The sequence below is a fragment of the Neolamprologus multifasciatus genome, unplaced genomic scaffold, assembly GCF_963576455.1.
Source record: "Neolamprologus multifasciatus unplaced genomic scaffold, fNeoMul1.2 chr03_unloc_1, whole genome shotgun sequence".
NCBI classification, from domain to species: Eukaryota; Metazoa; Chordata; class Actinopteri; order Cichliformes; family Cichlidae; genus Neolamprologus; species Neolamprologus multifasciatus.
This window is the reverse complement of record NW_028181971.1, coordinates 1,429,659-1,445,394: the sequence shown is the minus strand read 5'-3', so window position 1 is coordinate 1,445,394 and position 15,736 is coordinate 1,429,659. Positions and strand designations below refer to the sequence as shown.

The following is a 15,736-nucleotide window of genomic DNA, read 5'->3' as shown; positions in this document are numbered from 1 at the left end:
GATGGATATCCTGAGCATAACCATGTATAATATCCACTGAAAGAGGTGCTTTGCTACATTAAACTGCAGTGTGCCAAATAAAAAAGTCAAATATTTATTTTTTGGACCATAAGGTGCACGGGATTATAAGGCAACAAAACAGTCAGATAAATCAAACTTTATTCAACTCATTCTTCTTTCTTCCTGCACTTCTGTACCATTGATTCATTAATGTTGAATTCTCTCGCAGCTGCTCTATTCCCATGTTGTTGCAGTATATTAATGACTAACCTCATATTGTGGATAGATTATCTCAGTTGTTCTCCTGACTGAAGTTTGGTCTGTTCACAGCATCCTGCCATGCGACTGCATTTGTCTCTAACCATCAGAAACCTTCACGTTAACTTTTATCAAGTTGAAAAGTGTTAGCGTTCATCCTCCAGCTTCACTGTTTATGTTATGCTAACATAGCTGTGCCACTAGCGATCACGTAGCACATCATTATATACCAGCTAGCCCAACTTCAGTAACCCTACAAACGTCACTGTGGTGTAGCTTCCTGTCTTCATTCATGTTGGAAGTGATAGCAGAGCTGTACGTTTGATTTTTTTTTTAAATCTCTCAGTCAGAACATGCTATATCATGCTTAGGTAACTAGCGAAACTAGTGAGCTAACTTCCTGCTAACTTCTAACTCCGTTAAATGTAATGAATTCTGTTTTTGTGGATGCCTGGATGTTAAACGTCATAGTTAGACCTGGTAAAGCAGCAATGCTGATCGTTTAATAAAGATGGAAAAATTTAGACAGTTTTTAACTCTCAGTGATGTTCGTTTGACTTAAAGGACGGAGTTTAGGACCCAGATTACGCCCAGATTTCCGAGCACCTTAGTCCGACAAATATGGCAATAACGACGGCCGCTTGCATATTTCTACAAAAAAATGTGCTGACGGACAAACACCAAACCAGTTAAGTTGCACCATTTTTACAAACTAATTCTGGTTCATCCGTTTCACTCAATCTGCTTTCCCCATTCTCATTCTCCGTTACCGCCGCGCTTTTTCGGCACTACGCATGCGCGGTTTACCCATATTATTGTTGCCTAGCATTGTACCGGTATTACCATGAACGGTATAATATGGCCCAGCCCTAGTAGAGCTGTTATGGCCTGACCTTACATGCTGAGGTCTGTTGGTCAGAAAGTCCATGAGCCATGATCCAGGTACAGATGGAGTTGTTGATCCAAGATCCACAAGTTTGGTGATCAGCTTGGAGGGAAGAACTGTACTGAATGCTGAGCTGAAGTCAACTAACAGCATTATTACACAAGTATTCTTGTTGTCCAGGTGTGAGAGTACACAGTGAAGAGCTGTGGATACAGCATCCTCTGTACTCCATTGTTTTGATTGGCAAATTGGTGAGGGTCCAGTGTGGGGGCAAGCATGTCTTGAGGTCCTGTAATGCGTCAGGGCCAGCAGCTTTTTGAGCTTTGCTTTGTGTAATGTTATAAATAGTTGGATAATCCTCATAGTCTCTGGACTTTTACATAAAGATATTATATTCAGTTTATTCCTGTAGAAAGTTATATACTTAAAAATATATGTATATATCTGGTTCCTGCTTACTTTGGTATAAATGACTCTGAATCACTTTATTGTAAATAACACACTATCTGCAAAAAACTGTGAAAGAATTCCAGATGACAAGTCTGTAGTTCGACATACAAGTGACGACCTTTGACCTTCATCAGTTTTTATTTAATTGCGTCAGAGAAACTCAAACGTGCTCTTCATGCAGCTGAGTACATCAAGTGTTTAAAACAGAAGCTGTGCAGGTCTGAGATCAGCAGCTCTCTGAAACACCAAGCTGAGGTCCTGTTAATGCTGATATATTGTGACACAGTTACATTTCAATTCAATTCAATTTTATTTATATAGCGCCAAATCACAACAACAGTCGCCTGAAGGTGCTTTATATTGTACAGTAGATCGTACAATAATAGATACAGAGAAAAACCAACATTCATATGATACATGGGTGATTGATGCTTTTGACTTTGTTTTTATCAATAAAACAGCTGCAGCTTTCACTACAGCACATGTGGTGCTTTAACCTTTGTACTGTTTTCATCAGTTCATTCTGCAGTTAACATGTGAACATGTTGGATGATCTGTCTGCCGTCACTGGGTGGTGCCGAGGTCTGAATCTGAGGGCAGCTCCTGTAATCACAAAGACAACAGAACCATCACAAACTGAAATATAAAGTTTATCTCAAATCTGAAATAGAGCTGATCCTTCTCTGTCCTCACACACCCAGGATCTGAAGTCCTTCTCTTACATTTCTTTAGTTCTTCAGCTCTGCTGACATATGAGCTGTTTATTTTTTAAAGCTGTATATACCAACAGATTTTCCAATATAATGTTGACCTTTGAGTTGTTGGTGCTTTGTGAATGGAAATCCCCATACCCCCCCACAGATGGAGCAGGTTTCAGTCGTGGTTCAGTCTGCTGCTGCTCCGTGGTCACCAGCATACAGAGGTATTATAACAACTATTAATGCTTTTAATTAATGCTTTTTTCCCTCTCAAAGGATGAAAGCTGTACTGCACATGTAACTTTGTGAACAATACCTCAAAAAGAATGATTCAGACTGTTTTATTTAACCTGAATATTTGAAACAAACTTAGTAAAAACAATACACAGAGTCAGTGCTAAAAATGTAATCAGTGGAAAAATGAAACACACATTTTAACTTAAGCTGCCAAGCAGAAGTATTTGGTTTGCTATTTAATCTGTAATTAATTATTAATGAGGGATTACTAAAGTGCAAGCCTTTTTTAAAATATGTGTTAATATCCTTACAGATGTGGCAAAAGAGTGAAAACATGCTGCTGTTTGCACATATTTAATAATCAGCTCTGCACAGGAGCTGCAGCAGAGTGCAGCCTGTACAGTACAGTACAGTAACTGTGGTTAGTTACTGTACTGAGCAGCCCGGTGCGTTTCTGTTAATTTCGTTCACCTGCACGGGTTAGCTAAACACACTTTACAAAACAAGTTTTCCCGACAGCCGAGTGCTCATCTTAGCTAGCTAGCTGAGGATGTTAGCTACAGATTAGCTTACAAACACCTTTCACTTACCAAAAATATTGTGGCGGCTCTCAGGTCCTTCTGTCAGGCAGATACTGAAGAACACCTGAGTCTGTCAGTTTGAAACAGTCGGTAAACGCTGGACCTCCTCTCAGCGTGCCAGCTCTACGTGCCGTTCAGAGATACACAAGTTTCTTCATGACTGCGGCTGCTGCAGATATAAGGTCGTCCATAATTTCTACAGTCACTGGTCAGCAATATAATGTGCGCAAACATATGTGGCTCATATATGTGGCTCCGCCCCTCAAGCGCGCCCTCAGATGTCTAAACAGTGCCAGCTAATTGAAGCTGAAAAAACAACTGTACGTGGAAAAAAAACAATGTAAGTGTGAAAACATGGCAGTGAGTGAGTTTTTTCTTTAAATTTCTATATTTATGTTTTTTCACTATAATTTTTTTTCACTTTCAATACATTTGTTTCAGTTTCAATATTTCTTCAGTTTCATTTTAAGGTGGCATCGTTTTAACCTCATATGTGGGTTCGAAGTCCAAAAAAGTCCAGTTGTTTCTCTGCCAAACTCCTCAGACTGGAAGTTCTCATGTTATAAAAATGTCCCAAAGAAAGATTAGGGCAAAGATTAGGACAGGTTACAGCTCGTGAATTTTATGTACTTATCACAGTTACAAAAAAGAATCTGCCTGAAGTCTATACATCCATACATCTCATCATACAAAGCACTGATCTCCTACCTGCTGATGGAGCTGCTTTGACTGGCTGTTCTTCAGGTTCTTCCATCATCTTTCTATAAAAACACGAGAAGATGATTTTACCAAAAGAAACAGTGAACACAGCCTGGGTGTCACATCATATGAATTTGTGTCATGGTTTAGTGTACGGGCCACACACACTAAAACTGATCTGTGTGAAAGAACACATCGATGACATGTCAATGCAGTGATAACCTCATGATATTTGGGGAATAGAGGTTTTTACTTTTTCAGATATTTGTTCAGTATAATGATTAAATAATCTGACAATACAAACCTAAAATACTTTGTTCCCGACTTTGTGCGAAGTTTTACACTTAAAATACTTCCCCACATATGTGACTGTGGTCTCTGGGGCCATTATCCTCAAACACTGGGGCTCAGCCCTGAAAGCTTTGCTGTCTTCACTTGATAACAGCAGCTGTTTAAAGTTCTTATGAATGTAAATGTGAGACACTGTGTGCTCACAGCTAAAGGCTGCAGTCAGCTGTGTCAGAGCGTCCAATGATCCTTTAATAAACACTCAGAGCTCCATGTTAAGGAAGTTAATTAATAAAAGCGGGATGGAGACGTGACTGTGATGGTCCAGATGTGTCTTAAACCAGATGAAATGACAGCTGAGCCTGTGTGTCCTTTGAGACACTGCTCTCCTACAGAGATGCTTTTTGGAAACCAGAAAACATCAAATCATTTAAATCAGAGAGTTCATGTTACTAACAGCTCACCTCTCTGCAGCAGACACAGAGCTGGGTGGAGGTCCAGGCTGGTTCCTGTGAATAATGATGGAGCAGTGATGTGAGTGCTGAGCTGTGACATGGAGAAGAGTCATGGACAGTTAGAGATGGTCATCTCACCTCTGAGCTTTGGTCTGGCTCTCATGTTCCCCACACAGAGTGCTTTTAGAGGGAGGGGCTCCCTCCTCTCTGTCCTCACACTGATCCATGCTGCTCAATTCACATCAGCTCACACACACTTTCTACCTTCACCTGCAGAGGAAACACAAATCATTCATGTGCACATCAACTGAAATCCTCCTTTCATCATGTTTGCTGTCCAAATATAAGCTGCTTCTTTCCTGCTTCATCTCAGTGTCAGCTGAATGCAGTCAGACAGCAGTGTGAGGCAGAGGAAGCTGCCATCAGCTGCTCTACTATCAGTCCACTAGATGGAGCCTGAAGCACACACGATGCATTCACTGACACACACTGATTCACTGTGACTGGAAGCTTCAGTCAGTTCAACACGTGTGAACAACATTTTAAACATTTCAGCTGATCCATGATTCAAAGAGGATCAGCAGAGTTAAAGCTTCACACTAATTATTCCTGCTGAGTTTGCAGAGAACTGCACACACACTGATTCACTGCTAATGAGAAGCTTCTTCCATCCAGTAATTCATCATCCATCAGCTCTGCTGCTGCTCTCAGTCCTGGATTCTGATCACAAACTAAAAGCAGCTTTTTAACTCGTGTCTGTAAGAGCTCTTAGTGTTAGCTTAGCGTTAGCTTAGTGTTAGCTTAGCGTTAGCTTAGTGTTAGCTCAGCGTTAGCATGCTGTGTGGCTAGCTTAGCGTCAGAGCTCTGCAGGTGTCTCGTGTGTAAATATTAATCACAGTGACAGTAAAGGAGGTAAAGGGCTGTGACGTCATCACGTACGCTGCGTCCTCTGTGGGCTCCGAGTGAACTCACAAAGTACAAACTACAAGTACACAAACACGAACGTAGCTCAGAGTGGCGGACACACTCGGCCTCGTTGGTCCAGCTGTGAGTCCGTTACCGTGAACTATGGAGCGGCAGATTTGTGCTGAACTAAGCTGCACACAGCTGATGTTAGCCAGGAAAACATTACACACTGACTTTAATGGAGAGACCGGAAATACAAACACACACAGTTTGTTGTGTGAAGAAATCAAACATGAGCTGAACAAACAGTAAAGTTCCTAAAGACAAACTGTTAAAGGAGGAAACAAAGCAAACTTACAGTTTCTTCACACACCAACAACAAGCTCCACTGCACACCTGGACACTAAACACGGACACACAGGTGAGCTGCTTCCTGGAAGGAGGCGGGGCTCCACCTGAAACTCAGCACAGGTGGGAGGGGCTCAGCTCTGTGTGTGCTGATGTGTTAACTTTAAAAATCTGCGTCTGACTGCTCAGACTGAGTCAGAGTAAAGTTCACATGCTGACGTGTGGAGACATGAAACCTTGTTGTAGCTGCAGGTGTGAACACACTGATCCCAGATCAGCTCTGCTGTATTTGTAACATGAACATTTCTGCTGCAAAGCTTCAAATGTTCAGCATGTTTCTCTGTTTCCAGTCTATAGATCCAGTCACACTTTCTACCTTCACCTGTGCAGGAAAGACTGAGAGCAGAGCTGAAACCAAGCGTCCAATCAGTGAGCAGCATCAACACCTGAGCTTCATTCAGACTCTGTTATGTTATCATTGAAGATGTTGTGTGAATGAAATGATGTAAATATCCAAACAACTTCTTGTATGAAGCAGTCACTGATACACTGCTGTGTCGCTGACACACACTGTGCGAGGTCACTTCCTGTGTTTGCTCTTAGAAACATGGCTGTACAGTGTTGTATGTGAGCAGCACACAGCCATACGTCAGCACATCTTCTACATTTACACAGTCAGGCTGTATTAGCAGAACAAAGAAACGCTGTGGATGCTCCTCATTTGAACAAATGTCACTCTGATCCAAAACAAACAGGAAAATGCATCAATACAGAAGATGACAGAGCCAATCAGAAATGTGCATATTACTGCTCAGAGCTGCAGCTTCACTCAACAACTTGTCATATCCAGATTGTTGACACGAGTGATGAAAGGTGTGCTTGTGTTCTCAGAGCTCTGCTTTTTAAACTGGAGCTTATTCCTTCTTCTGATTGGTCGATCTGTGAGCGACTTCCACAACAATGAAATACAGTCAGACTGAGATCCACCACAACTCACAGCTCATCTTTACTACAATCATGTTTTTCAGTCCCATCAGGAAAAGTTTGGGATCCAATAAGATCCACTTAGAGTGGATGTTTCCACTCAGTGTTCCCACATCTTCCAAAGCCGTGGAATTTCCCGACACTGCCACAGACAATGAAATACAGTCAGACTGAGATCCACCACAGCTCATCTTTACTACTATTATTACTTTTTATCCACCCACGGCTTCTGATTCGGAAATGTTTGGATGATAGTTCTTTCCACTGTATTATCCGCTAGTTTCCCGATAAAATCCACAACTGCTTCCATAAACATGTAGATGTCATCAGAGCTGCGCTGAAACATGTCCCAGTCTGCGTCATCCAGTGCGGTCTGCATTGTCATTGAATGGTCATCCAGTGTGTGACCTCCCTCCTGATTGGTCCTTCCTGCTTTAGCCTTTGTTTGTAAACAGGCATTAGGAAAATGGCAAGGCGGTCCAATTTTCCAAATGCTGGCAGAGACTGTGCTTTGTAGCAGTTCTTGAATGGCGTGTAGCAGTGGTCTAATGCCCCTGGTGGGGCAGGTGATGTGCTGGTGAAGGTTATGAAATGTGCGTTGGAGGTTTACTCTGTTAAAATCTCTCATAATAATAAGCACAACGTCCTGGTGAAGTGCTTGTTTTGTGTGAGATCCTCATGTAGCTCACATAAGGCAGTGTCCGAGTCCACGTAAGGCGGAATACAAACAATGCAGGCAGTGACCGCAGTGAATTCCCAAGGAATATAGAAAGGGCGACTTTTAATCATCAAAAATTCCAGATTGGGTGAGCAAGAGCATGTGAGTGGAGAAATGCTGAAATCCTCACGCTGTCGCACCATCTGTTGTTCACCATCAAACACACTCCACCACCTCTTTTCTTCCATTATTCTGTCCATGCAGTAAACCGAAAAGAAAGGAGGTTGCAGTCCCGAATATCTCCCTGGAACTTAAGTCTGGCCCTGAGGTCATCAAACTTGTTCTCGATGGACTGAACATTGGCTAGCAGGATACTGGGCATGGGTGCATGGTGTGCGCAACCCAGTAGCCTGTTCCTGATGCCAGCTCGTTTCCCTCAAGGCTATCACATAGGGTCACGTCCTTTGTTCTCTCTCAGGATCTCTCTTGGCCAGTTTGGGTCGGAGTTGAACACGATGAAATGTGTGTAAACCAATAGAAACCAGAGTGTCTCTGCTGTAGTGAATTTGTGTGTTTTCCATAATGCCTGTGCACGATTGGAGCAGGTAGAGCATAAAGTAACAAAAATCAGCAAAAAATGGAAAAATTGGGTCAGAGCATCCAGCACAGCAGCTGACCTCACCGGGGCCATTGTTATCACACAGATTAAAGTTATTTTGTCCAAGAAGAGCTATTTAACTTTAGGTCTTCAGTAAAAACTTTTTCCATCCATGTAGCTCAGGAAAACTGCAGCTGCTACAGTTTGTGCTTATTGATCACAAGCAGATATTTCTGCTAACGTAATGTGATGTTTCACATTAAATATAACATAATATACATAATTTTTTATAAAACATAGGATTTTTTTCATGTTTCTGATATGGTTGATAGAGCACGATGATCTCTATTTGTTCACTTCACCATCTACTAGAAACACACTGGAGAAGCCATCATTGGCTAATCCTGAAAAGTGTTGTATGGTTCCTTTTCAGCCTCTCTTTAAATGCTTTCATAAGTCTGTCTTTTTTTGTTGTCATGTTACACTGTCCAGCAGCTGAATTCATGTGATCTCACATTAGTATCTGTAGAGCAGCCAATAGAAAAGTTGCCCTCTATGAAAAAAACAAAAACAAAAACCAAACAAAGCTGTGGTTGGTCAAATGTTGTTACTATGTGACCTGCAGGTGAGAACAGTCTCTCACATGGGACAGAAGTGGCAGGACTAATCAGACAGGCCAGAACAGACAGCTGTGGGGGGGTCCCTGCTCGACTGGACCATCACTGCAGCGGTAGTCTGTCTGGCTGCTGGTGGATTTTGCTCTGTACAAACTCACGGCCCTGTTACACAGGGCATCCTTATCTGAATCACAGAGGAGCTCTTTGTCTTTGCTGGCTCCTTTGTGGTAGCATTGTTACACCCTAAAAAACTGGCAGCTGTAATTGCAGCAAAGGTGGTTCTACAAAGTATTGACTCAGGGGGCTAACGCACACCCCACTTTGCAGTTATTTATTTGTAAAAAATGTTTGGAATCATGTATGATTTTTGTTCCACTTCTCACGTGTTCACCACTTTGTGTTGGTCTTTCACGTGGAATTCCAATAAAATTGATTCATGTTTGTGGCTGTAATGTGACAACATGTGGAAAAGTTCACAATACTTTTGCAAGCCACTGTATTTTGAGTCATCATCGGAACATGAGACGTATGTCTCACCTGCAAGGAGCTCAGTCACAAACCTGCAGTAGACAGTTCAAGAAAGTAATTTTTAATCTACACAATAACTGTCAACTAAAGAGCTTTTTGAAGAAAGAGTAACAATAAGTTAAAACAGTTTTATTTACCTGCATGGCTCAAGGACAGTCGCCAGCTTTTGGATTGTTACCACTTGCTGCTGGTGTATTTCCTCCATACTAGTGGGGCTATCTGTAATGCATCTAATTTTGCTTTTTTTTTCAGTGTCATAAAGCTGTTGAATATTACTTGAAATAGTCTTTTGGCACAGCCGTTGGAAAGTTGGATCACCTGATGCTAACTTCAGCACATTTTGTCCGATGTTGACTTACTAATTTAGGTCCTGAAGCCAGTCCAGGTTTGGGCTGCCAAACTGGGACTACTAGCGCTAACAGCTCCGGCAGTTTCTGTGCTCGCTGCAAAGTGTTTTGCATTTACATGGTACCGTAACGTTGAAGTGCTTCGGTGGTATGCAAACTCATTTTTGCACAGATTGAACAAAACCACGCTATAATCAAGGCTTCCATTGTTGCTTCCATGTTTAGTGGGTAAAAAAAACAAAACTTCACATTTTAAAAGATGTCTACTAACAGTTTCTGAATGGTACAGAGCTGTATTTCACAATATTACAAAATAAGAAATTTGTAGTGAAAACAAAATGAAGAAAATACTGTTTGCTGTATAGCCTAAAGAGCTTGGAAGCTGCAGCTTTTTTTGCACTATCCTGCTGTATATCCTGTATACTAGTATACAGGATATACAGTAGGATATACAGCAGTGTATTACTGTATACTAGTATTCTTATTGTATATATTGTATGTCTTATTCATCTGTTCCTCTGTCTCTCTTGCTGCATTGAGCATGTGTATGACAAAAGAATTTCCCTCGGGATAAATAAAGTTCTTCTTATCTTATTTTATCTTATATGCTATATAAATTTTCATTGAACTCTCATGCTGAATTGAGTAAATATGGCAAACTGTACTGCAAAACGATTTTTTAAAATAATATTTAACTAAATATTAAATATTTAAATATTTAATATTTAAATAAATAAATATTTAGTCAGAGTTAAATATTTAACTATTTAACTTATTTTTTGAGTTATAATTACAGAACAATTTGGAAACCAAACCATATTGAATTTTGCACTACCTGGACAGGGCAGTGTAAATGACCATGGCAGACCCCATCTCATTTGAAAGCTTTCCAGCATCTTTATTAACACACGGTTGCTGAAACAGAACACTCAACGGCTGCAGCTCTCCCACTGCCAGCTGCACACATCACCAAGAACGACAAAAAAAAAAAAAAAACACAGGAAAGAACAGCTTTTTATGGCGGCGAGGCATGATTGCAGGTGCTGCGCAGATGCGTCCATCTCGCCTGCAGCAGCATCACAGACCACGACCCGCCACTGGCAGTCTACTGATAATTAGGTTTTTGAAGTCAGGACATGATCCCTAATAGACACCAGTGGAAACAATTAATGGTTCATCTACATGCAACCCTGATACTGAGTGCAATGGTGTGTGTGTGTGTGTGTGTGTGTGTGTGTCCTCCAGTGTTTCTGAATGTCAGTCCAAACCGTCCTCAGTTCTTCTCAGGAGAGTCTGTGACTCTGACCTGTGAGGGGCTTCACAGCCCTGATGGTTGGACCCTGAAGAGAAGAAATTACATAGAAATAAAGAGCTGTGGTGAAGACTTTGGCCAGTTTGATGGTTCCTCATGCATCATCTCAGATCTGGAAGCGATGTCATCTTACTGGTGTGAGGACAGATCAGGACAGAAGAGTGACGAGCTCAACATCTATGTATCAGGTACAGAATCTTTGTGATGATTTGGTGTCTTTTTCTGTTGTTTTTGTGGTGATTTGAGACTTTGACCTGCTGCAGGTGCTTTTATTTGCTGCTCATGTTGTTTATAAGTCTGTTACAGAGTTGCTGTACAATCATCCACTAGCTTCATGAGTTTGTGTTTCTTTGTCTGTCTGTACTTGTTTAGATGACGTGATCCTAGAAATGCCTGCTCTGCCAGTGATGGCAGGAAGTAATGTCACTTTGAGCTGCAGACCTCGTTATGACATTTACAGAGTCATCTCCATCGACAGGGAGTCTGACAGGGAGAGCTTCTCTGCAGTCCACACCATCTATAATGTGCAAAGGTCTGATGAAGGCGTCTACAGCTGCAGTGTAATCTACACTGATATGGTGATGGTATCAGGTCATAGCAGGCTGACTGTTGCAGGTATTTAAAGCTAACAGCAACACCTGTTTCTGATTGAGTGACAGCTCATGCTGAAGTAGAGTGTTGACCTTCCAGTATTTAGCACCTCAATGTGACTGAAACACAAACTTGTCCTAATTTCCATGTGTTCTGCTCTTCCTCAGCTCCTCGTCCTGATCCCACATCTCCTTCTCCTCCTCTGTCTGTGTCTATGCTCAGAGTCTTCTGCCATCTGCTGGTTGTATGTCTGTACTGCATCTCCACCATCCTGATGCTGTTGATCTGCTGTAGCAGGAACAGGAACTCAGGTGAAAACTCAGATATGCACTAACACAGACTCTAATCCACCTCCATTATAACATCTTAACTCTGCCTACAGGAGAGGAACCTGCCATATCCATGTATGATGATGTCACTGCTGATGTCACCACTGATGTCACCACTGAGCATGAGTTCTGAACTCAAATCTGAAGGAGCTGCACTGTAACATTTATGCCTAAATATTTCCACATGTAGCATCAAGCTGACTGTTTTCTGTCTTGTCTGCTCATGCCAGTAAAGCTTTGTGTGAATTTGTCTCTGGCTGATTGGAGTTTACTTTTAACTGAAAAGTTTGACCCACAGGTTAGCTTCTCTAATCTGTCATGTGACCTCTTGTGGCAACTATCTGCAATATTCAAAGAGATGGAATGAAGTCAATAAATAATACTGGAGATGAAATTTATTTTAATAACATTGATCTTTCAACCATAGACACAAATTTAGTGTTGACCAACAATTCCCATCAATATTTCCTGTCTGAATTAAAAGGTTTGGGTTACAGGTTGTAACTCCGAAATGACAACACAGGCACGGCTTCTTCAAGACGGGCGCTTTGCTGCATTTAAAACTACAAACACAGAACACAAAGGCTTTAAGCGCTTCGGTCTATCATAAGTAACACTTGTGCTTTAACAACAACAAAAAATTAGCTTGTGGCCGCCTGCCACTTTGGAGGTCCTAGAACAATAACTTTACAGTCCTGCACATTCTAAATTAAAACATAAAATAATTAGAACACCATACATTACAAATTTTCACAATATTACAATACAGTTATAGCAAATGACAAATACCTTGTACAGCTGGTAGACTAACCAGGCCTTTGCAGATAGCTCGCTGAACTCCTTAGCGTGATTATTAAACGTGGGCTCACAGGCTATATTATCACGACCAAACTTCGCGATAATAGCGGTGTAACAAAACTTGTTCTTTGTGACAAGATAAACATGTCTCCTATACAAGATAAACACACCTTTACAATATTGTCCACAGAAATGTACAAGCAAGAACATTTTAACTGCTGGAACCATGAAGATGGTCTAGAAGCCTGTTATTATTATTATTTAAATTTAAGGGAACATCTGATTCCTTCCACAGATTTTTTTAATGACATTAATAGAGATATTTCTTTAGATTTTGTCCCTTAGAAGTAGTTCAAGAATTATTTTAGATTTGAAAGAAGGGGTTTTTTTTCTTCAGAATTGGGGATTTGAGTGTCTACATAGGTTCTCAGTCATCCAGGTCATGGTAATCTGAGGAGCTTGGGAAAAGAAGGGACTGGACTTCTTTAGGTTTCTTAACGAGGTTTCATCAGAGACACTTCTTCATTTCTAAGACCAAATGGTGGAGAGTATTTAAGCCCTGGTGGAATTTCTCCCTTAAGAAAGCTGCCGACCCACTTTTGATCATGTGACTCATCACATGAACTAAGGGCTTCTCTCAGAAATGCAGTCTTACACGACTCTCTTCTCTCCTCCTGTTATCCCCCAAAACCCCATTTCCATAGAGACTGTGTCAGCTCCCAAACAGACAAAAAACAAACTAAAAACCAACAAAAAAACAACTTAAACATAAAAAATCACAAAAAAAGAGTATCCAGTATCAGTAACAGTATCCACGACAGCACCAAAGAGTAAAACAGTGAAATGTGGATTATTAAACATTAGGTCTCTCTCTTCTAAGTTTCTGTTAGTACAGAAACGTATGACTCTGGGTACTGTAGCTCCCGTGAAGAAGAGAGCTTCATATCAGAAGTACTTGAGTCCCTGGTATAGCTCTCAAACCTTAAAGCAGATAACTTGAAAGCTGGAGATGAAATGGTGTTTCACAAAGATCATCATTTAGCCTGGAGAAATAGGGTTTCTGGGTTGGACTCTATATGAGCAGCTTCCACTCTGGTTTCACTGTTAAACACACTTGTTTGATTTCACCTGTAAAAGTTGAAAAATATTTTATTGCAAAATTATTTGTTGGTACATTTTTTGAAGGTCAAATATCTTGTTTGATTTGAGGAATGAACTGTTAAGGTGGAAAAAATGAATCAGGTTAAAATACTTTAAATCAGTGCAGATGTATAATGTAATTTAACATGCTGATAATGGTTGTAGTGGGCTTGTAATGTAAATGTGTTCTGATTAAATGTGACATTAATGGTGACGCTGCATAAACCTGATAAAACAGTTCTATTAGTGGGTCTGTGTGATCAGCATCAGTGGGTTAAGGTGAGGCCTTGACTAGTAGAACGTCATGTTGGTGACAACACATGAGCCAACATCAGACTCCGAGCGCTACGATGCTAAAGATCAGAAGATCCAGTGTGACATCATCGTTACCTGGCAACAGCAGCCCTCATCTGACTTTATTGGAGGATATTTACACCAGCAACACTGTTTAGTTTGATATGACGGATTAACAACATGCTGTGATATCCAGTTCATCTGTAATAGATACTGGATCTAATCAGTCAGCAGATATTTGATCAGCTTATTTATAACTATACTAGAAACAAACACAACTGTGTTGGTGATTCATGCAAACTTGCATATCAGCCTTTGAAGGTTTTGTAGTATTGAGAACAAAGAGGTTGTGTTAGGGCTGAAAAGCCCGACTTGTTCTCCTCTGCAGGTCATCAAATGCACCACAGAAGTTTGTATTTGCACAGCCTGTATATGTTTGATGGCTTTATTATTCTCTGTTCAAAGACAATAACTGTGGAAAATGTCTCATGTAGTATCAGCTTCATTTAAAATGACTGCAAACATTCAGAGAACATGTGCTGCTGTTTGTCCTACATTTCAACACTGAATGAACCCTGAAAACGTGATGGCAGCTGGCAGATTGGAGTTCACAGGAAATATCGGCTGTATGAAGACTGGAAAATATAGATGATACAAATATGCAGCAAACATTTGTGGACATGGATAAACTATCTGATCCACAAAGCAGGAAGTGACAGCTAGAAAATTACAGTGTGTAACAGCTGAAGTCAAATGTAATGCAGAGTTGAATCTGCACTTGGATCCATGTGTGAAAGGTCCACATGTAGGGATTACATGAGTCCTGATGTTTGTCAGTGCAGCTTGATAACTCCATCTACTGTGGGCTACATATACTGGGCTGGTAGCTCCATAGTGTTGGAAAGAAACTAGTAAATGTGCAAATTTAAAATCATCGTCTCTTCTAACACAGGAGCCATGTTGAGTTTACAGCCGACCACCAGCAGTCTGAAATGGAATGAAGCCCATTGACAGCCAGCAGGTCTGAACAGGAACTCACCCATTTGTATGCGTGGCAATGATGTGGCTGCAGCTGACACAGGATTGGTTCAAACTAAACATCAGACGCATTTCACAGAGTTCACAAATAAACTCACGTTTTTATCTTTGAAGATCATCATAAAGTAGAATTGATGGTCCAGTAGAAACAGCAGGAGGTTTGAGCCCTTCTGATGCAGCAGAAACAGGATTTGGAGGAAGATGTTAATAGATCAGAAAGAATTGTACACTGTGAATCAATGCAAGTCTTTCTAGATAGACAGATCTTTAATAATCCTCAGGTAGGTTCCTCTGGGACAGTCACAGATAGAGACACCAATTCTGACGTCCTTTGAAAGTTTGAATTTTCATCACTCGTCATGCACACAGATGTTAATTCTACATATTCCTGGTACTGAACTCTAAATCAATATGAAGAAAATGTTCCTACTAATCTGCATATATGTTGATATCAAATCCTTTTCCAGCACATGGATAAATCTCTATAAATCTTTCATTCTGATCAGAATGGGCACAGTGTTGTTATTGCAGCTCCCTGATGTTTGAAAAGCTAAATGTCCAGAAAAATGTTATATTATAAATTTTGTATATGTTTTATATTCCACAATAATAATAATAATTTGATTATCTCTTCTCAACAAATGATGACACAAAGGAATCAGCAGTGACAAAGATGATGCTGAAGAGAAGCACACA

At 40.7% G+C, this 15,736-nt stretch overlaps 2 protein-coding genes across 19 annotated transcripts in view; one reads left to right on the top strand and one right to left on the bottom strand.

Moving 5' to 3' along the window:
* LOC146490544 (protein NLRC3-like) overlaps positions 1-6,337 on the bottom strand; it is a 152,012-nt gene extending 145,675 nt beyond the window's left edge. For 6 of the 18 annotated variants that reach the window (XM_085153019.1, XM_085153016.1, XM_085153015.1 and 3 more), the window contains exons 1-2: positions 4,691-6,319; positions 4,562-4,606 (exon numbers count right to left, since the gene is read on the bottom strand). In XM_085153019.1, the coding sequence (XP_085009145.1) occupies positions 4,562-4,606; positions 4,691-4,779 (134 nt within the window). In that variant the 5' untranslated portion in view covers positions 4,780-6,319. Of the gene's footprint in view, positions 1-3,818; positions 3,872-4,561; positions 4,607-4,690 lie in introns of all 18 variants that reach the window. The other 12 variants (XM_085153031.1, XM_085153035.1, XM_085153025.1 and 9 more) reach the window with 8 other exon arrangements.
* Positions 6,338-10,254: 3,917 nt separating this feature from the next.
* LOC146490543 (Fc receptor-like B) lies at positions 10,255-12,021 on the top strand. Its single transcript, XM_085153097.1, has 4 exons — positions 10,255-11,038; positions 11,223-11,465; positions 11,609-11,752; positions 11,824-12,021. Exons 1-4 carry the CDS (start codon positions 10,675-10,677, stop codon positions 11,901-11,903), a joined length of 831 nt encoding a protein of 276 aa, XP_085009223.1. The 5' UTR covers positions 10,255-10,674; the 3' UTR covers positions 11,904-12,021.
* Positions 12,022-15,736: the final 3,715 nt, after the last annotated feature.